Consider the following 22,373-nt stretch of genomic DNA (forward strand, 5'->3'; position numbering starts at 1 on the left):
TGAGGCAGCTAAAAGTAGATCTTTAAAGAACAGTAATGTGCAGACTTCTAAATGGACATACAATGCTAGACTGAGGTAGTAAGAGGTTGGCAAATGAGAACAGTTTTTTTTCCCTCTCCTTGAGTTGGTTTGATTTATTATTGTCACATATACTGAGGTAGTGGAAAGTATTGTTTTGTGTGCTAATTAGACAACTCATATCTTACATAAATACATCAGGATAATAGAACAGAATATAGAAAATAGTGTTATAGCTACAGAGAAGGTGCAGGAAAAAAAGATCAACCCAAATATGTGAAACATCCATTCATAAGAATGATAATATATGGAAGAAGCTGTTCTTAAATCTGTTGGTACATGTTTTCAAACTTTTGCATCTTCTACTTGATGGAGGAGGGTGAAAAAAGGTATAACTGGAGTGGAAGGGGTCTTGATTATGTTGGCTGTTTTCCCAAGGCAGCAGGAACATAGACGGAGTCAATGGAAGGAAGTCTGTTGTTTTGTAATAATCTGAGCTGCATTCATACCTCTCTGTAATTTCTCACGGTATTGGGCAGAGCAGTTGCCATACCAATCTGTGATGCACCTGGATAGGATGCTTTCTATGGTACATCTATAAAAATTGGTAAGAGTCATTGTGGACATGCCAAATGTGGACATTCCTGATGAAGGGCTTATGCCCGAAACGTCGAATTTCCTATTCCTTGGATGCTGCCTGACCTGCTGTGCTTTAACCAGCAACACATTTTCAACTGTGATCTCCAGCATCTGCAGACCTCATTTTTTATACCAAATTTCCTTTTGAGTTGAGACGATGTTGTGCTTTCTTGACTGTGGCATTGATGTGGATGGACCAGAATAGATTGGTGTTGATTGATTTACTCCTAGAAACTTGAAGTTCTTAACAACCTACACCTCAGCACCACAGATACAGACAAGGGCGTGTCCTCCACTCCGCTTCCTGAAATCAATAACTAGTTCTTCATTTTATTGACAATGAGGGAGGGATTTTGTTGTCTTTACACCATGCCACTAAACTGTCTCTTTTCCTAAACTCTCACCTTCTCATCGTTTTTTTAAGATCTGACCCATGACAATGGTGTGTTGTGGACTAGGCAAGACCATTCAAAACATTCTTAAGCAGGTAGTCCAGACCATAACTTTGCTATTTTCTTTGGTAAGTGTCGTGTGAAAATTACCCAGAGTAAGTTAGCACGGTTGACGACCAGGTTTTAAAACAGAAAAATTTATTCGCAAAATTACACAATGAAACACAATGAACAGAATATAGAATACCCACAGAACTCAGTCTATCCAAATTCAACTTAGTTATGTTGTTCCAAAAAAAAAGTGCAACAGTTCCAATAAGCAAACCCCTTAAATACAGAGCAAAAATGAAACAAAGGCTTACAGGTCAAAGTTAGAAGGACAGAAGAACAGAGAGTCATGCAGCCTGTTTCCACACAGCCCACTGCTGAACTGAATCGACTAACAAGAATTTAGTTTCCAGGACTGACCACTCCCCTTTCATTATATAGGTTACTTCTAAAACATGAAAGCTGTGGCCTAAATTCTCATCTGTTTACGCCTCCCAATACCCTTTTCATCTCTGTACCAACCCAGCCGATTTGGAGCCCGGACTGTTTTACAACCCCTCTGAGAAAAACCAAGGATGCATTATCCTTGAGAAAAGGAATGGCTTTTAGCAAAAGGAGCAACTTTGTGACAGGTGTCATCAGCAAATTTGTAAACTGAGTTAGAGCTGACCTTGGCCACACAGTCATGAATGTATAGGAGTATAGACGGAATGAATATGCAGCCTTGAGGGGCACTGGTATTAAGGATTATTGTGAGGAGATGCTGTCACCAATCCCTACTGATTGTGGTCTGGATGTCAAGAAGTCGAGGATATAGTTGCAGAGTCTTAGGTCTCAAAGTGTGGGTATGAGTGTGGTTGGAATGATGGTAGCTGAATGTGAAATGTTGTAGGTGCCTAACACTTGGGCTGATTTAGGAGGTCAGTCCTGACTGAGCATGGACCAGTTTACTGACTGAAGTCTCCACAGCTCCCTGACCAACTTATCTGTGATCCTTGGACTCAATAGACTTGACCTGCAGGACTGACTATGGCCTAATAATTGATAACAGGGTAGGGCAAATTGCAGTCCTAGAAGTTGGCGGACATCTGGAATATCCTGGATGGAATCACTCATCTCGGGAGCAGAGGTGGAGGAGTTGGGAGTAAGGGATTGCATTTTTACAGGACATGGGATGAAAAGGGGTGTAGTCAAGGTCGCTGTGGGATTCGTTGAGTTTGAAGTAGATGTCAGTGTTAAGTCGGTCACTGGAGACGGAGAGGTCCAGGAAAGGGAGGGAGGTGTCAGAGATGGTCTGAATGAATTTAAGGTCAGGGTAGAAGGCATTGGTGTAGTGGATGAACTGTTCAAGCTCCCTGCGGGAGCACGGAGCAACGCCAAAACAGTCATTAATGTAGTGGGGGATAGTGCCAGTTTAGCTGTGGAAGAGGGACTGTTCCACAAAAAGGCAGGCATAGCTGGGACCCACCCGGGCACTCATAGCCACCCTTCTGGTTTGCAGCAAGTGGGAGGATTGAAGGAAGACCACCAATGATTGTGTCACCTCCACCCTTGCAACCACTGCCATCACATATGCGAATGCTGCCGACAATGTTATTTCCGCCTCCATGACCGCCGCCAATGTCACTTCTGCAGATGCTGGCGATCACACTGCCTTCAAGGATGCCACTGGTTACATGACTGTTGGTATCACTGCCAATCACATGACCACTCCCATTCCAGAGACAGTCTCATCCCCAGTTCCAAGCCTGCTAGGTATTTACTAATCCCCCAGACCTCCCTCCACCACCCCCGCCCAAACTGAGGATGAACTGTCAGTCTTTAGCAAAGGATTCACCAACCCACTACACTCCCATGAGAGTGAATTCCGTATGAGTTGCGATGTTGAACTCTTTTTCCGTAGCCTCCAACTATATGTCTACTTTTTCAATCGTGACTCCTACCCACTCTACGAAAACCCCTTTTCTTGCCTCCAACATACTCCATCTTCTTGGACACCCCAAGCTGGCCACTTATCCACCTTCAAACACTTAATCTCTAACTGCTGTCGCGATGTTAACTGCCTTAAACTCTTCATCCCCTCATTCACTCCAACCTCCCGCTCTTGCAATGCACTTCCTTCGCTCCAACCCCAACCTCACAATCAAGCAAGCTTACAAGGGAGGCATGGTGGTTGTATGATGCACCGACCTCTACATTGCTGAGGCCAGACGCGAACATCTCCTTCTGCTGCCCCCGAACCACAACACCACCTCTCATCACCAAGCCATCATCTCCAAGACCATCCACAATCTCATTGACCAAATTATTCTCCCATCCTCAGCCTCTAACCTCAGTTTCCCAACCCCATACCGCCCAAAATCTACAATCCTGACTGCCTTGGTCGACTGATTATCTCCGGCTGCTCCTGCCCTACAGAACTCATCTCCGTTTATCTCAACTCCGTCCTATCCCCTTCGTTCAAGAATTCCCCACATACGTTCGAGACACCACCCATGCCCTCCACCACCTCGATCACCATGTGATTCCCCATCCTCAGCACCTCATCTTCACCATGGACATCCAGTCCCTCTATACCTACATCCTCCATAAGGAAGGCCTCAACACCCTCCATTTAGACATCTTCTACTGACCCACCCAATCTCCAACCATCAACACTCTCAGTCAATTGGCAGAACTTGTCCTCACCCTGAACAACTTCTCCTTTAAATCTTCCCACTTCCTTCAAACCAGAATGGTGGCAATGAGTACCCATGGGTCCCAGTTATGCATGCCTCTTTGTCGAATATGTGGAACAATCCCTCGTCCACAGCTACAGTGCCATTATTCCGTATCTTTTCCTCTGCTACATTGAGGACCATATCAGCACTGCCTCGTGCTCCCACGAGGAACTTGAACAGTTTATTCACTTCAACCACGTCCTCCACCCTGACCTCAAATTCACCTGGGCATCTCTGATGCCTCCTTCCTGGATCACACCATCTCTAGCAATCGACATAACACAGACATCTATTTCAAATGCACTAACTCCCACAGCTATCTTGACTAGACCTCCTCCCACGTTGTCGCCTGTAAAAATGCAATCCCTTATTCACACTCCTCTGGGTGGCACGGTGGCTCAGTGGTTAGCACTACTGCCTCACAGCATCAGGGATTCTGGTTCGATTCCAGCCTCGGAGGACTGTCTGTGTGGAGTTTGCATGTTCTCTTCATGTCTGCGTAGGTTTCATCTGAGTACTTCAGTTTCCTCCTACAGTCCAAAGATGTGCAGGTCAGGTGAACTGGCCTTGCTAAATTGCCCATAGTGTTTGGTGCATCAGTCAGAGGGAATTGGATATGAGTGGGTTAGTCTTCAGAGGGTCTGTGTAGACATGTTGGGCTGAAGCGCCTGTTTCCACACTGTAGGGAATCTGAGCTAATCTGCTCCCCAGATGAGCGATTCACTCCAGGACTTCCCAGATGTCTTTCTACTTCCAGGACTGCAATTTCCCCTCCCCTGTTATCAACGATGCCTTCAATTGCAAATCCTCTATTTCTCACACCTCCATCCTTGAACTCCATCCCCACAATTGCAACAAGTATAGAATGCCCCTGGTCCTCGCATTCCATCCAACTATTCTGCAAGCTCAGCATATCATCCTCCACCATTTTTGCCACCTACAGTCATACCCCACCACCAAAAATATATTTCCCTCCCAACCCTATCTGCATTCCACAGGGACCATTTCCTCCATGACTCCCTCATTAAGTCCACACTCCCCACTAACCCCCTGTCCACACCTAGCAACTTCCCCATCTGCCATAAGGGGTGCAAAACCTGCGACCACACCACCATCCAAGACCTCAAAAGGGTCATTCCACACCGGGTAGAGATTTATTTGCAAATCCTCAAACCTCATTTACTGCACTTGTTGCTCTCAATGTGGTCTCTTTCACATTGGAGAGACCAAGCACAAACTCGTGGAATAGTTCAGGGAACATCCCTAGTCCATAAGCACCAAACAACCCCATCTTCTTGTAGCCATCAATTTCAACACACCCTCCCATTCTCCTCATGACATGTCCATTCTGAGCCTCCTCCACTGCCCAAACAAGGCCACCCACAAACTGGAGCAGGAACACTGCCTCGGGAGCCTACAACCACAAGACCTCAACACTGAATTGACCAGTTTCCAAATCTCCCCTCCCCCAACTCCATCGACTTGGTTTCACCCTCTTGACCTGACCAACCTATTCATCTTCCTTCCCACCTATTCGCTCCACACTTCCAACTGACCTATCACAATCTCCTCCTACCATCATCTACCCATCACCATCCCAACTACCTTTGCCCTAGCCACCCTACTCCTCCTATTTATTTCTTATCACCCTTCTCCCTCCCCAGTCCTGATGAAGGGCTAAGCCCGAACGTCAACTCTTTATGCTGAAAGTAACATCCTCAAAAAACTCCCACAAGTTATTCAAACACAACCTTCTTTTCATAAACCCATGGTGATTCAGCCCAATCTTTTCCATATGTCCAACTATCATATACTTTATAATAGATTCTAAATTTTCCCCATCAGTCAGATATTTAACCACTTGCTTCACCCATTTATAACTGCTTACAATTTCCTTATGTCTTCAAACTATATTTTTTTCCCTATGTTTATGTCATTTGCAAATTTAGCAACTGTGTCTTCACTCACCTCATTTAAGTCATGATTGAAATTATAAAAAGTTGAGGCACCTGCACAAACCTCTATGAATCTCTACTCATCACATCCCATCAGTCAAATAATGACCCACTTATACCCACTCTGCTTTCTGCCCGCAACTAATCTTCTATCCCACGTCATGAGCTTTGCTTTCATTTCACAATAATATCTGATTGCCAGATTATCAAACAACTTTTTAAAAATCAAATATGCTCATTTACAGACCTGTGTTTTAAGTTGAGTCACGAGTCAATACTTTATTGTGTGAGTATGTTTGAAAATCCAACTACAGTCTATATATGTTGTTAGGTAAAAACAATGACTGCAGATGCTGGAAACCAGATTCTGGAGTAGTAGTGCTGGAAGAATACAGCAGTTCAGGCAACATCCGAGGAGCAGTAAAATCGACGTTTCGGGCAAAAGCCCTTCATCAGGAATAGAGCATACATGTTGTTATTCTATTTCAAACAAACCAATAAATCTTTAATTCTCTTACTCCATTTTGAGATTACACCAAGGGAAAAAAAACTTTTAAAAACATGGAATTGCTTCTTTAGGCAAAATTCAGAGTAGCAGAGGGTGGTAGTAATAGTAGTACTACAGTTGTATTACTGGACTAGTTTACCAGATACAAAACTGAACTCAGTATTGGGGAAAAGCTCTCCATTAGTTAAGTATACCTAGCATAAAACTGGTTAAAGTCATTAAATGCCAAATCATCTTAGGTCAAGAATGTCTTCAGGGCAATGTCCCATACTCAAACATCTTCAGCTACTCCCTCATTGAAGTTCCCTCCAGTATCAAGTCAGAACTGGAAACATTGTAGAAAATTGTGTTCATTTGCAGTCGTTACTCAGATACTCAAATAGTTCATGTCCACATACAAAGATTTGGACAACATTCATACCTGGGTTTACAAGTGGCAAGCAATATTCACGTTACACACATACTAAATTATACCATCTTCTAGAACACAGATTCAAACCATTTCCCCAATGTCCAAGGTATTATCCACAGTTGAACTACCATCATCAACATCCTGGATGGAGCGCACAGCCACTGGCCTGAAACTTAACTGGATCAGCCACATTAATACTAAGGGGCTGGAAACTCTGCAGCTAAACTCACCTCCTGACTCCTTAAAGTTTGTCTACCACCTATGAGGCACTAGTCAGGAATATAACATAATGCTTTCCACTTGCATGGCAGAATGCAACTTTAACAATATTGAAGCAGTTCAATACTATCCAGGATAAAGCCATATGCATGTCAAGTGTCCAAACATCACCTTAACATTCATACTCTTTAGCACTCGCACACTGGCTATAGCAACTTACCAAGGCTTCTTCAAAAGCAGCACCCAAATCTTTAACTCCTACTACCTCGAAAGATCAGAATTGTAGACATATGGGAATAGCACTGCCTGAAACATTTCTTCTTGTCATGCAACAACCTGATATGGAAATATAGTGTCTTTTTGTTGTTATGAGATCAAGATTCTGGAACACCCTCCCAAACAGTACTATGAAGTATCATCAGCACCAAGTCCAACGGCATTAACTAATGAACAATAAATGCTGACCTTGGCAGCAACCCCACCATCCTAGAAATGGATGCAAAAAATCCTCAGCAGGTGCATTCGATATTCAAGTTGGAGTTTGTGATAACCAAACATATAACACTCTATGCTTTTATATTTTCTTATTATGTCTGTGGACCCAGTAGCATTTGTTGTCCTCCTCCAGATTCCTTTCTGGGATGTCAACAGCCATTCATGTTGCATGGTATTTGTGTTATATAGAAGTCAGTAGGTAGGTAGGTAGGTAGGTGTTACACATCCCATCCTTGAAGAAAATCATTGGACTATTTGGATTTTTATGGTATGCCAGCAATTATTACAGAACTACTGCTCTTGGACTAATATAAATTTCCCTACTTGTCATGGCAGAATTTAAGTGTTCATCTAATAATCACTACACAATTATTTTAGAAGTTCAGAACGGAAGTTGAACTTTTGCCTTACCAAACGTGGTTGATTTAAATTTCAACTGGCAACTTACCGTGCTGATTCAACCCAAAAGGGTGATGTTGCTGTGCTGACAGATTCATTTTTGGTAAGTAATAGAAGGGGAGAAGTAGCCACATCTTTTTTCAAAAGTGGAGTCCCTATGTAAAAGAAATTGTAGTTAATTGAGCACAGCATAGATAAAATTTAATTAACCAATCTTGAAATAAATTACAGATTGAAAAATCTGAACAATATATTAGTTCTAATTACAGAGTATTGTTGGAGGGTGTAATTAAAGAGACAAAGTATGAACTTTGGCTGAAGCAATAACTGAAATTATATTCTCAGCGCACTTAGGCAAACACCCTGAAAAATGTGTCAGACCGACTAATACATTAAATTGTTCCTCTATCCTGCCCAGTCAATCAACAGGATCATGGTTGATCTTCAGCTTTGAATATACCAAATTATGAATTTCTTGAGACAGAGAATTCCAAAGATTGACAAGATTTCTTAGTCCTATGTGATCAATTCCTTAAACTGAGGCTGTTCTTATAAATTCCAGATAACATTGAAACAATTTACTCAGCCACTTAGATTAGCTCATCCCTCCCATCATAGGCAACTATCTAATTTGTAGCACAGCCTCCAAGGGAAGTTTATCCTTACTTAAAAATATTGAAATTAAAACTGCACATAGTACATAAGGTGTTACATCACTGAAGCCCTTTACAATTGCAGCAAGGCTTCCTTACTCTTGCATTTTAACTCCTTGTAACAAGGGCTATTCTGAATTGCTTGTTGTGGCTGCACTTTAACTTCGTGTTTGTTCTGTAAGTACACACCCATCTTTCTGAACATCAATATCCAAATACTACAGTTTAAAAAAAAAACTTTATTTTCCCATTCTTAGCACCAAAATGGATAATTCCATATTCTATTTGCCACCTTTTTGTCCAATCATTTAATGTCTTTATTTCTGTGCAGCCTTGTTGTGTCCACCATACAGTTTAATGTCCTTACTTACTTTGAATTATCAGCAAACTTTCGATACATTACTGTCTTATCTGCATCATTAATGTAGATTGTAATTAGGTAAGGTCCTAGCAACAATACTTGTGACATTCCACAGTTACAGCCTGCTTTTTGTTTTAAATCTCTACTTCCAGTGTTCCATCCATGAATCAATCTTCCATTCATGTTAATCTATTATGTCCAACTTTATCAACCTTTAATTCTAGTATTACCTTTCTTGGACAGCCTTCTTGGGATGTCTACAAAATCAAAATATATTGCATTTACTGACTCCCCTCTATCCCTACCATTCTGCAGTATATTCTAAAAAGAAAATTGTGCAACATTATTCCACTTTCGTAAACCATGTTGAGTATGTAGTCTGTCTAATTCTGCAATGACCTATTTGTATAATTCTGATAACTTAATAACATATTCCACCAGTTTGCTGACAACTAAAGTCAGGTGAATTGCCCTGCAGATCACAGTTTTCCTTCTCCCTCCTTTCTTGGACAGTGTTTTGTTACATTTGCTTACATTCAATCTATTAAGAACTTTCATGAATCTAAAGTAACGTCCCCAGTCACTACTGACACATCTTTTAGAAACCCATGACGTCATTGGGTCATAGGAGTCATTAAAGCATATTGAGTCCATGCTGGCTGTCCAACTTTTCCAACTGATGCTCAGTAATTAAAGTGCCTCAATAATACATACAAAAGTTCTTGTTTATCTTTGTGAATTATCTGCAATGGTGCTCTCTTGATTCTGTCTCTAGATTTGCAGGTTATAGAATATCCCATAACAGAATGATAGTAACTCTTTGCATCTAAATTCTAACCAGATGGACATGTTTTTCAAAAGACTAGAATGTCTTTGTTAAACAGCACTAAAATTCAACTTTTTTTTTCCTTTCCTATTATACCTGAATACTTTGTATTCTTAAATAATAAGTACTCAGCCCTCAGTATGTTTAAGACGCATTTCAATTAATGCTGCTAGATTACATTCCCGCACGCTATTTATTCTTTCCTATCCATGGGGATAGCTGAAATGATTGTTTTACTTGCCAGGACTTGCTGCTGTTCAATCTCTCTTCTGCAGGTACTTTTCACTTCCTTGAATCAGCATCTTAGAGTGACTGGTTCACAACTTCTAAAGTCTCTGACGTAATGGTTAAACTAACAACTTATAGCAACTGGTGAGATACGGTAACAGACTTTCTTCAGGTTTCAGGTTTTCCTAGTATGAAGAGACGCACCAATTCTATTCCCTATAGTCCGAAGGCTTCTGGCAATATCATGCACACCCACAAGCTGTTCAGCTAGCCATGAGCCAACCACATAAATGTTGACCTGTCATCGACAAAAGATCACTATACTACAAAGGTAGTGGAAGGAGCTTACTGTTTGCAATAAATTTCATTTTGTATATAAACCCTAGTGCCATGCTTATACAATTAACCACCTCTACTGCATGAACAGCAGCAAGATAAATATGACTTACAACTTTGCGGGGAAACACATTTTTAAAAAGTGCACAAATCCTCCACAATCATAGGTTTTTAAAACAGTTGTTTTCTCATTTTAGCCCACAATAAAAAAAATACAGAAGAGTATAAAATATACAGTCTTTACAAAATAAAGTAGTAAAAGGGAGAGAAAACTTAAAACAATTACCAGATGTTGTTCTATTCAAATTGAGATTCTATTGAATTGTTCTGATGAGTGCAAGACAAGACTTTTGTTAAAATGCACCATTTTTCAGCAATGGTCAATAATAATTTTAACCATGATGTATTGGTGAATGGGAGTCAGTAAGGGTCAGCAAAAACAAAATTTGCATTAGGAATATTTCCTTTTTTTTGACAAAGACTTAGGCATCGATAATAAGAACTGGGAAGTTTTTTTTCATTCTCTCATAGAATGAGGCTGCTCAGTATTAACTATCCATCCCTAGCTACCCTCTTGAAACACTGCAGCCCACTTGCTGGTAAACCCACAATGCCATTAGACAGAGTTCCAGGATTTTGACCCACCACCGAAGGAACAGCATTACATTTCAAACTGTGATTGAAGAGAGGGTTGGAGAGAAATGTGCAGGTGATGGTGGTATCTGCTTCTCCTGTCCTTCTAGATTGAAGTGATCGTGGATTTGGGAGGTGTTGTCTAAGGATCTTTGGTGAATTTCTGTAGTACATCTTTTAGATAGGGCACACTACTCCTACTGTACTTTGGTAGTGGAAGGAGTGGATGTTTGTGGATGTACTGCCAATCAAGAGAGTTGTTTTGTCCGGATGATATCAAACTTCTTGAGTGTTGTTGGAGCTGCAACCAAACGACAAAAGGAGAATTCTATCACATTCCTGACTTAAGCCTTGTAGATGATGGGTAGGCTTTGGGATTCAGGAGGTAAGTTTCATGCTTCAGTAATCCCAAGACTGGCCTGCTCTTGAGCCACTTTGTTTATATGAGGAGTCCAACTGAGTTTCTGGTCAATGGTAACCCCAAGGATGTTGATAGTGGGGATTCAGTGATGGTAACATCATTGGCTTTCAAGGCGTAGTGGTAAGGTTGTCTCTTATTGGAGATGATCATTGCCCGCCATTCATATGGTGCAAATGTTACTTGCCACTTGTCAGGCCAAGCCTCAATACTGTCCAGGTCTTGTTCCATTTGACCATGGAATGCTTCATTATCAAATTGTGAATGATTATGATGTGGCAGGCATCACAGAGACATGGTTGCAGGGCAGTTTACAACAAGGATTTACAACTTATCAAAAAGACAGTGAGATGGGCAGAGGGGGCGGGGTTACCTTGTTAGTTAAGAATGAAATTAAATTTATTGCACTGAATGACACAGGGCCACGTGATGTGGAGTCTGTGTGGGTGGAGTTGAGGAACCACAAAGGCAAAAAAAAACCATAATAGGAGTTATGTACAGACATCCCAGCAGTAGTCAGGACCAGGGGCACATGATGTACCAGGAAATAAATAGGGCATGTCAGAAAGACAAGGTCACGGCGATCATGGGGGACTTCGATACGCAAATAAACTGGGTGAATAATATTGCCAGTGGATCCAAAGAAAGGGAATTCATAGAATGCTTGCAGGATGGCTTTTTGGAACAGTTTGTGATGGAGCCCACAAGGGAGCGGGCTACTCTGGACTTAGTGCTATGTAATGAGCCAGACTTTACAAAAGATCTCAAAGTAAGGGAACACTTAGGAGGCAGAGATCATAATATGGTAGAGTTCAGTCTGCAGTTTGGAAGAGAGAAGGCAAAATCAGATGAAATGGTGTTACAGTTAAATAAAGGGGCATGAGAGAGAAACTGACGAAAACTGACTGGAAGCAGAGCCTAGTGGGGCAGACAGTAGAACAACAATGGCAGGAGTTCTGGGTGTAATTGAGGACACAGTACAGAGGTTCATCCCAAAGAAAAAGAAAGATTATCTGTGGGGGGGGGTGATTAGACAGCCATGGCTGACCAAGCAAGTCAGGAAATGTATCAAAGAACAAGAGGGCCTATAATGTCGCCAAGAGCACAGGGAAATCAAAAGATTGGGAAGACTACAAAAACAGAGGATAACAACGACAGAAATAAGAAAGAAGATCAAATATGAAGGTAAGCCAGCCAGTAATAGTAGAAATGATAGTAAAATTTTATTTCAATACATAAGAAACAAATGAGAGGCTTAAGTAGGAATTGGACTGCTCCAAATTGATGCAGGAAGGCTAGTGATGGGAGATAAGGAAATAGCTGCAGAACTTAAATACTTTCTATCAGTCTTCACAGTGGAAGATATGAGTAATATCCCAACAATTAAGGAAAGTCAGCAGGCAGAGTCGAGTATGGTAACCATTACAAAAGAGAAAGTGCTAGAAAAGTTAAAAGGTCTAAAAATTGATAAATCTCCTGGCCCCGATGAGCTACATCCTAGAGTTCTGAGAGAGGTGGATGAAGAAATAGCGGAGGCATTGGTTGTGATCTTTCAAAAATCACTGGAATCAACTAAAGCCCCAGATGATTGGAAAATCACTGTTATAACCACCTTTTTCAAGAAAGGATCAAGACAAAAGATGGAAAATTATCAGCCGATTAGTCTAACCTCGGTTGTAGGTAAGATTCTAGGATCCATCATTAAGGATGAGATTTCTAAATATTTGGAAGTGCAGGGTCAGATTAGAACAAGTCAGCATAGATTTAGTAAGGGGAGGTCGTGCCTGACAAATCCGTTAGAACTCTTTGAAGAGGTAAGAAGTAGGTTAAACCAGGGAAATCCAGTGGATTTATCTATCTAGGCTTCCAAAAAGTCCTTGATAAGGTGCCTCATGGGAGGCTGCTGAGTAAGCTGAGGGCCCATGGTGTTTGAGATAAGCTACTGGCATGGATTGAAGATTGGCTGTCTCACAGAAGGCAGAGAGTTGGGATAAAAGGTTCTTTATCAGAATGGTAGCTGGTGACAAGTGGTGTCCCGTAGGGTTCAGTGTTGGGGCCGCCCTATATTAACGAGCTGGATGAAGGGACTGGGGAAATTCTGGCGAAGTTCGTCAATGATACGAAGTTAGGTGAACAGGCAGGTAGTACTGAGGAAGTGGGAAGGCCACAGGAAGTGGCTGATGAAATTCAATATGAGCAAATGCGAGGTCTTGCACTTTTAAAATAAAACACAGACATGGACTATTTTCTAAACAGTGAGGAAATGCATAAAGCCAAAGTACAAAGGGATCTGTGAGCGCTAGTCCAGGATTCTCTAAAGGTTGACTTGCAGGTTGAGTCCGTGGTTCAGAAAGCAAATGTAATGTTGTCATTTATCTCAAGAGGGTTGGAATATAAAAGCAGTGATGTGCTTCTGAGACTTTGTAATGCTCTAGTTAGGCCCCGTTTAGAATACTGTGTCCAATTTTGGGCCCCATACCTCAGGAAGGACATACTGGCACTGGAGCGTATCCAGCGGAGATTCACACGGATGATCCCCGGAATGGTAGGTCTAACATACAATGAAGGGCTCAGGATTCTGGGATTGTATTCACTAGAGTTTAGAAGGTTGAGGGGCGATCTAATAGAAACTTATAAGATAATGCATGGCTTAGAAAGGGTGGAGTTGAAAATGTGTTGCTGGTTAAAGCACAGCAGGTCAGGCAGCATCCAAGGAATAGGAAATTCGACGTTTCGGGCATAAGCCCTTCATCAGAAAGGGTGGACACTAGGAATTTGATTCCATTAGGTGGGGAGACTAGGACCCAGGGGCACAACCCTAGAATTAGAGGGGGTCAATTTACAACGGAAATGAGGAGACACTTCTTCAACCAGAGAATGGTGGGCCTGTGGAATTCATTGCCACGGAGCACAGTGAAGGCTGGGATGTTAAATGTCTTCAAAGCAGAGATTGATAACTTCTTTAACTCGCAAGGAATTAAGGGCTACAGGGAGAGTTTCGGTAAGTGGAGTTGAAATACCCATCAGCCATGATTAAATGGCAGAGTGGACTCAATGGGCCGAATGGCCTTACTGCCAACTCCTATGTCTTATGATCTTGTTATTGGAGGAGCTGTGACTGGTGTTGAACACTGTGTAATCATCGGCAAACATCCTCACTTCTAACCTAAGATCATTGATGAAACAACTTAAGACGCTTGTGCCTAAGACACAACCCTGAGGAAATCCTGTAGAGATATCCTGGAGCTGAGGTGACTGACCTCCAATACCACAACCATCTTCCTCTGTGTCAGGCATGACTCCAACCAGCAATTTCTCATCAATATCATTGTTTCCAGTTTTGCTAGGGCTCCTTGATGCCGCACTCAGTGAAATACAGCCCTGATGTCAAGAGCTGTTGCTTTTAACTCACTTCTGGAATTAAGCTCTTTTACCATGCTTAATGAGGTCAGCAGCTGATGGCCCTGCTGGAACTCAAACTAGGCGTGACTGAGCAGGTTATTTCGGAGCATATGTTGATAACACTGTTGACAATATCTTCCATCACATCACTGATAACTGAGAGTAGACTGACGGGGTGATAATTGGCCAGGTTGGATTTGTCCTGTTTTTTGCATACAGGACATATCCGGGCATTTTCACATTGTAAGGTAGATGCCAGTGTTGTAAGAGTACTGGAATAGCTTGGTGAGGACAGAGGCAACTTTTGGAGCACAAATTCTCATTGCTACTGTTGGAATATTGTCAGTTTCCACAGCTTTTGCAGTATTCGGTGATTCCATCCAATTCTTGATATCATGCGGAGTGAATCGGATTGGCTGACATCCACATGACACTTCTGGCTAGAGATTGCTGTGAATGCTTAAGAAATATCCTTTGCATGGATGTGTTGGGTTCTTCCATCATTGAGGATGAGGATATTTGTGGAGTCTCCTCCTCCTGAGAGTTGTTTAATTGTCCACCATCATTCGTCTGGATGTGGCAGGACTGCAGACCTTAGTTCTGGTCTGTTGGATGTGGGATCACTTAGCTCTGTCTATCACTTGCTATTTATACTGCTTGGCATGCAGATAATCCTGTTTGGTAGCTTCAGCAGATTGATACCTCATTTTTAAGTATGCCTGGTGCTGCCCCTGGTATCTCTGCCTCTCCTGCAATCTCCATTGAACCAGGGTTAAAATCTTGGCTTGGTGGTAAAGGTTGAGTGAGCAAAATGCCTGGCCCATGAGGTTATAAATTGTGCTGAAGTACAATTCTGTTTCATCTGATGGCCCACAGCACGTTATGGAGTTCATTCCTAAGTTGTTAGATCCATCTACCATAGTGATAATGGTATACAACACGATGATGGAAGGCATTCTTAATGTGAAGGCAGGACTTAGTCTCCACAAGGAGTATGCGGTGGCCAGTCTTAACTGATACCGGCATGGACAATGGAAATGTATAAACACTGGCTAGGCTACCACTAAAAGTCACAGATAAGATTTACTGGATTAGAAATATTTAGCTTTAAGGAAAATTGCAAAGTCTGATCATGCTTTGTTTGGAAAAGAAGAAGCAGAAGGAAGATTTAATTCAATGAAAACAAGGAGCCTCAATAGAGTCAATAGGTGGGAACTGCTTCCTTTAACAGAAAGTTTATAACTAAGCAATTATGTCTAACTAAATTGTTGCAAGGATTAGAGGGGAGCTGATTGGAGAAAATACCATCCAGATAGTAATGAGGGCCAGGAACTCATTGGCTGAAACCCAAATCCCATTTATAATTACTGCTATTTGCACTTGAATTGCCATAACTAACTAGATAATGGACCAAGAGCAGGGATCTGTATTTCAACAAAACAGCTCTTTTCCAGCTGATTCATTTAAAAAAAAAAATGGGCTGAATGGCTTCTTTCTGTCTTCTAAATTTCTATAATTGTGTCACAAGGGTGATGAGTGATAACTGGTACAGAATAGCATACAGCAAACAAAGTTTTGGATGAGCCGAACTGTACACAGAATGAATGAAGGAAAGGCAGCTAGAACATCAGAATAACTAAACAGAGAGGCGATCAACATTGTCAATGGTTTCAGGAGTATGTGGTCTGACAGAGGGATGGAGATGGGTAATGTCATACAGCTGAAAGTAGTCTGTCTTTATACTACAGAAGACATGAGGTTGGACGTACAGCTGACTGTGGCTCTGAGCTTGTGTGCAGTCAGATTCAAGTTGGAGACAGGACAAAGCTTCAAATCAATAGCACATTTACAACTCGTGTTGAGAAAACTGAAGCTCAAAAGGAGGAAGGGGACAGCTGGTATCATCACCAAGAACATGCATTTTTATATGATACTTGGTTGAGGCCATTGTGGAAATATGGGAGGGAAAGAAACATGATTAGAGATACTTAAATAAAAGAATAAATGAAAGAACTGTGAATGCTATAAATCAGAAACAAAAACAGAAGTTGCTAGGAAAGCTTAGCAAGTCTGGCTGCATCTACGATGAGAAATCAGAATGGAGGGTCGGTCACTGGAGCTGAAACATTCACTCTGATTTCTCTTCACAGATGCTGCCAGGCCTGCTGAGTTTTATCAGCAACTTCTATTTTTATTTCTGTTATTAGAGATACCTAAGCAGAAAATTTAGGGAAATATGCATACAAACGTATGAATTAGGAGCAACAGACCATTCAGCCTCTCTGCCTACTTTACCATTGACAAGACCATGGTTGATCTGATTGCAGCCTTAACTCCAAATTGAATCAACTCCTTATATCCTTTGATTTCATTCTCAATTAACAATTCATCCATATGAAAATATGAGCAAAAACTGAAGAAGCAATAATGTTAAATGTTTTCCTTAAAAGAGTGACAAGGAACAAGAAAAAAATTTAGCATTTATACAGCACTTATCACATCTTTTAGACATCTCAAAAAGCTTCACAAGCAGCAAATTGTTCTTTTGTGCAGAAATGTCATTACTACATTTATGCACAAACGACTTGACCAATAAGTCATTTTGGTGGTGTTAGCTGAGCATTAAAATTGGTTAGCTTAGTAGGATCTTCTTATGGTAAAATGGGATTTGTAGTGATTGTAATGAGGTCAGTCAGGGGAGCATCAGAGTTTCAAATCACTCTGAGAGCTGGCTCTGAGGAGGTTGGATCAGTGTCAAAGATTCTCCACGTGTAAATAAAGGGTGACTTGAGGACGTGATACCAGCCTCTGTGGCGTTATTTCAGGATTGTTCAGGTAGTTGTAAACAATCAGGAACGTCTCAGTTTAACTCTTCATCACGATAATGCCATCTCCAACAGTACAACTCTCCTTCAGAAACATGAAAAAGTGTCAACCCAGATTATGTGTTTTTAAATCACTAAGCGGAGCTTCAATGCACAAACTCCGGAGTCAACATGCAAAAGTGCTACCATTGGGCAAGGGTGGCACTTCTGGAACAAGAACTAAATATGAAGAGACTTGATGCTACTCAAAATGTATTTCTTTTGCGAGTGCAGGAATTACAATCAATTCCGTAATTATGCCTAGGCACATGGGTTGTATGTAAGTACATTGTGTAAACAAAAGAGAACATAAAAAATTCACATCAATTTTGAAGTTAAGGAAAGGTCATGTTTGAGTAACCTAGAGTCATACAGCATGGAAACAAACCCTTCAGTCCAACTTGTCCAGACTGAAGGTGACAAACTTCTTCCCCCCACGCTCTTTCCCCCACCCCCCACCCCAAAACTAATGGAAACAAAGAAAAACAACTTAGTGAAAGCATTAGAAGTATATTGATAAGCATTGGATACAGGTCAAAACCACATTTCATTCTCTGTCGTCCCCTATAAATGAAAAGAAATCCACAATATACAAAGTTATGCTTCCAGTAAAGGAATGGGAGCATTTTTTGAGGAACAGCAATTGGGATTAATGGAAAATTGAGACAGCCAAACATTATAAAATTCTGCATCCTTGCACTTGTGTTATTCAATACTTATCAATGGAAGAACAGTATCTTTCATGGAATTAGCACTTCTGAAATATGATTTTTTTAAACATCAATTTCAAATACTTCATGCAAATTTGTATTTTTCAAAGTTATGATTTTCAACACATATTACAGAAGGGCATACATACTTGAATGTTATATGCAAGTATAAAATAGATACCTGTTTCTCTATTTTGAGCACAAGTAGGGTATAAAGAGGCTGTACATCTAAAGGCATCCAATTCTGGATTAAAAGGTTCTAAAACTTTGTTTCCAGCATTTAATCTTTCCCATGGTTCTGTTATCGATGCTTTGATGTTCCTTTCCTGATGTTGCAAATTACCATGAAAAAGATCATCCTCTGATCTCAAATACCTGCAAAAAAAAATCAATTCTTAGCCTCATATCTCCAAGTTTAAATAGAGAAAAAATAAGAGGTATTTGCATTTGGATAAGCACCTATCATGCCTTCAAGGTTCCAAAGCACTTTGCAGAAGATAAACACATTTTGGAATATTGTAATATTAAAAACCCAGCAACTAATATTTGTATGTTTTGTTGGATTCCAGCATCTGCATTTTTTGTCTCTCACCAAATAACCAGTTAATCCAATTTCAGAAAAGTTAGTTCAGAAATAAATATCAGGCAAGGCATTGGGAGAATGCCCATGACTACTAATTAGTGTCACAGAATAATTTCTGTCTGTCTGAGGGGACAAATGGGGCCTAGGTTTAATATCTCTTCCAAAGTACAGTAACGGTGCAGTGCTCCACACACTGCAACAACAATTTAGCACTTTTAATGTTAGAAAACATCCTAAGGCACTTCACTGGAGTGTTATGAAACTAGAATACAAATGACACAGATGATATTAAGAGAACTGACAGAAGAGACAGCTTTTAAGGAGCATCTTAGAGAGTGATATGTGGTGAGGCAAAGAGATTTATGCCAGATATTCTACAGCATACTAATTACAAGCAAGTAAAGTTAGGCATGTACAAGAAGCTGGAATTCAAGCCATCATCTCAAAGGCTTATATGGTTGAAGAGGTGAGTAATATAGGAAGGATTAAAGCCATCTATGGATTGGACAAAACAAGATTTTTTTTAAGATTGAGGTATTGCTGGATTATGAAAAACTGGATCGTGAGGAAAGGCTGCTTATGATCAGCATGGAGACACTGATACTGATATTTGGGAGCATTGCTGATGGGCAACAGGTGATGGCGAAAACTGAAGGTGAGGTCCAAGAATAGATCCTTGGAAAATAGGGCAGGCAATAGTGGGAAGAGAAGCCATTACAGGTTATTCTCAGGCTGTGGTTGAACAGACAAGAATGGAAACAGGCAACAGAAGCTCCACTCACGTGAGCATCAGAGCAGCACGTTAAAGGTTGCATGTAGGGTGGGAAGGTTGAGGAAGGATAGCTTAAATCAGTCACAGGAGTGTCATTTGTTATTTCAATAAGGATAGTTTCAGTACACGTAGTCAGGACCCGATAGGCAGAATTCAAACACAGAATTAGAGAAAAGATAGGCATGGATTTGGAAGTTGATAACACATTAAGGTCTGATCTCATTACCCTCAACTCCACTTCCCCGCCATTTACCAATAACCTTAACAGTTATGGACCCATTATCGAAGGAAAGATGTGCTTGTGTTGGAAACATTTAAGACAGATGAGGAGGAATTTCTTTTGAACATTGTTAATTGGTGAAATTCTTTATCACAGAGGACTGTTTATTCTAGGTCACTGAATATATTCAAGGCTGAAGTACACTTTTAATCACTAAGGAAATCAAAAATCTATTTCAGCTTTGAATATACTCAGTGGTCAAGCATAAACAGCCCTCCATGATAAAGAATTCCACAGATTAACAACAGACAGAAGAAATTTCCTTCTTCTCTCTGTCTTAAATATGTAACTCCTTATTCTGAGATTGTGCCCTCTGGTACTACACTCTCCCACAAGGGGAAACAACCTTTCCATAACCACCCATCACATCATCGAAGAGGACTGATTCGGGATAGTCAACATGGCTTTGTGCATGGGAAATCATGTCTCTCAAACTTGATTGAGTTTTTTTGAAGAAGTAACAAAGACGATTGATGAAGGCAGAGTAGTAGATGTGATCTATATGGACTTCAGTAAAGCGTTCGACAAGGTTCCCCATGGGAGACTGATTAACAAAGTTAGATCTCACGGAATACAGGGAGAACTGGCTCAAAGGTAGAAGACAGAGGGTGGTGGTGGAGGGTTGTTTTACAGACTGGAGGCCTGTGACCAGTGGAGTGCCACAAGGATCGGTGCTGGGCCCTCTACTTTTTGTCATTTACATAAATGATTTGGATGTGTGCATAAGAGGGACAGTTGGTAAGTTTGCAAATGACACCAAAATTGGAGGTGTAGTGGACAGCGAAGAGGATTACCTCAGATTACAACAGGATCTCCACCAGATGGGCCAATGGGCTGAGAAGTGGCAGATGGAGTTTTATTCAGATAACTGCAAGGTGCTGCATTTTGGGAAAGCAAATCTTAGCAGGACTTATACATGTAATGGTAAGGTCCTAGGGAGTTTTGCTGAACAAAGAGACCTTGGAGTGCAGGTTCATAGCTCCTCAAAAGTGGAGTCGCAGGTAGATAGGAGAGTGAAGGAGGCGTTTGGTATGCTTTCCTTTATTGGTCAGAGTATTGAGTACAGGAGTTGGGAGGTCATGTTGCGGCTGTACAGGACATTGGTTAGGCCACTGTTGGAATATTGCGTGCAATTCTGGTCTCCTTCCTATCGGAAAGATGTTGTGAAACTTGAAAGGGTTCAGAAAAGATTTACAAAGATGTTGCCAGGGTTGGAGGATCTGAGCTACAGGGAGAGGCTGAACAGACTGGGGCTGTTTTCCCTGGAGCATCGGAGGATGAGGGATGATCTTGTAGAGGTTTACAAAATTATGAGTGGCATGGATAGGATAAATAGACAAAGTCTTTTCCCTGGTGTCGGGGAGTCTAGAACTAGAGGGCAAAGGCAAACGTTTCACATTTTAGATTCCAGCTGCCAAATGTTTGCCCAGCACTTAACCTCATACAGTCACAGAGTCATAGAGATGTACAGCATGCAAACAGACCCTTCGGTCCAACCCGTCCATGCTGACCAGATATCCCAACCCAATCTCGTCCCACCTGCCAGCGCCTGGCCGATATCCCTCCAAACCCTTCCTATTCATATACCCATCTAAATGCCTCTTAAATGTTGCAATTATACCAGCCTCCACCACATCCTCTGGCAGCTCATTCCATACACATACCACCCTCTGCGTGAAAAGATTGCCCCTTAGGTCTCTTTTATATCTTTCCCCTCTCACCCTAAACCTATGCCCTCTAGTTCTGGTCTACTCCACCACAGGGAGAAGACTTTGTCTATTTATTCTATCCGTGCTCCTCATGATTTTATAAACCTCTACAAAGTCACCCTTCAGCATCTGACATTCAAGGAAACAGCCTCAGCCTATTCAATCTCCCCCAATAGCTCAAATCTGCCAAATCTGGCAGTAGAAAATGTGTTGCTGGTTAAAGCGCAGCATGTCAGGCAGCATCCAAGGAACAGGAAATTCGACGTTTCGGGCAAAAGCCCTGATGAAGGGCTTTTGCCCGAAACGTAGAATTTCCTGTTTGGATGCTGCCTGACCTGCTGCGCTTTAACCAACAACACATTTTCAGCTCTGATCTCCAGCATCTGCAGACCTCACTTTTTACTCAAATCTGGCAGCATCCTTGTCAATCTTTTCTGAACCCTTTCAAGATTCACAAAATCCTTCTGATAGGAAGGAGACCAGAACTATACGCAATATTCCCAAAGTAGCCTAACCAATGTCCTGCACAGCAACAATATGACCTCCCAATTCCTGTACTTAATACTCTGACCAATAAAGGAAAGTTTACAAAATGCCTTATTCATTGTCCTATGTACCTGACGCTCGACTTTCAAGGAACTATTAACCTGCATTCTAAGGTCTCTTTGTTCAGCAACACTCCCAAGGACCATACCATTAAGTGTATAAGTTCTGCTAAGATTTGCTTTCCCAAAATACAGCACCTCGCATTTATCTAAATTAAACTCCATCTGCTATTCCTCAGCCCATTGGC

At 41.3% G+C, this 22,373-nt stretch overlaps 1 protein-coding gene across 5 annotated transcripts in view; it reads right to left on the reverse strand.

Annotated features, from left to right (window-relative positions):
- The window catches only part of kiaa1328 (KIAA1328 ortholog), a 179,900-nt gene that overhangs the window by 51,503 nt on the left and 106,024 nt on the right, over window positions 1-22,373 (reverse strand). For all 5 annotated transcript variants that reach the window (XR_009645001.1, XR_009645000.1, XM_060829546.1 and 2 more), the window contains 2 exons: window positions 18,418-18,611; window positions 7,855-7,960 (listed from right to left, as the gene is read on the reverse strand). Coding sequence is in view for 3 of the 5 variants with exons in the window: in XM_060829546.1 (XP_060685529.1) it covers window positions 7,855-7,960; window positions 18,418-18,611 (300 nt within the window). In the remaining 2 variants the exon portion in view is untranslated. The remainder of the gene's footprint in view (window positions 1-7,854; window positions 7,961-18,417; window positions 18,612-22,373) is intronic.

This window comes from Hemiscyllium ocellatum, chromosome 1 (genome assembly GCF_020745735.1).
Source record: "Hemiscyllium ocellatum isolate sHemOce1 chromosome 1, sHemOce1.pat.X.cur, whole genome shotgun sequence".
NCBI lineage: Eukaryota > Metazoa > Chordata > Chondrichthyes > Orectolobiformes > Hemiscylliidae > Hemiscyllium > Hemiscyllium ocellatum.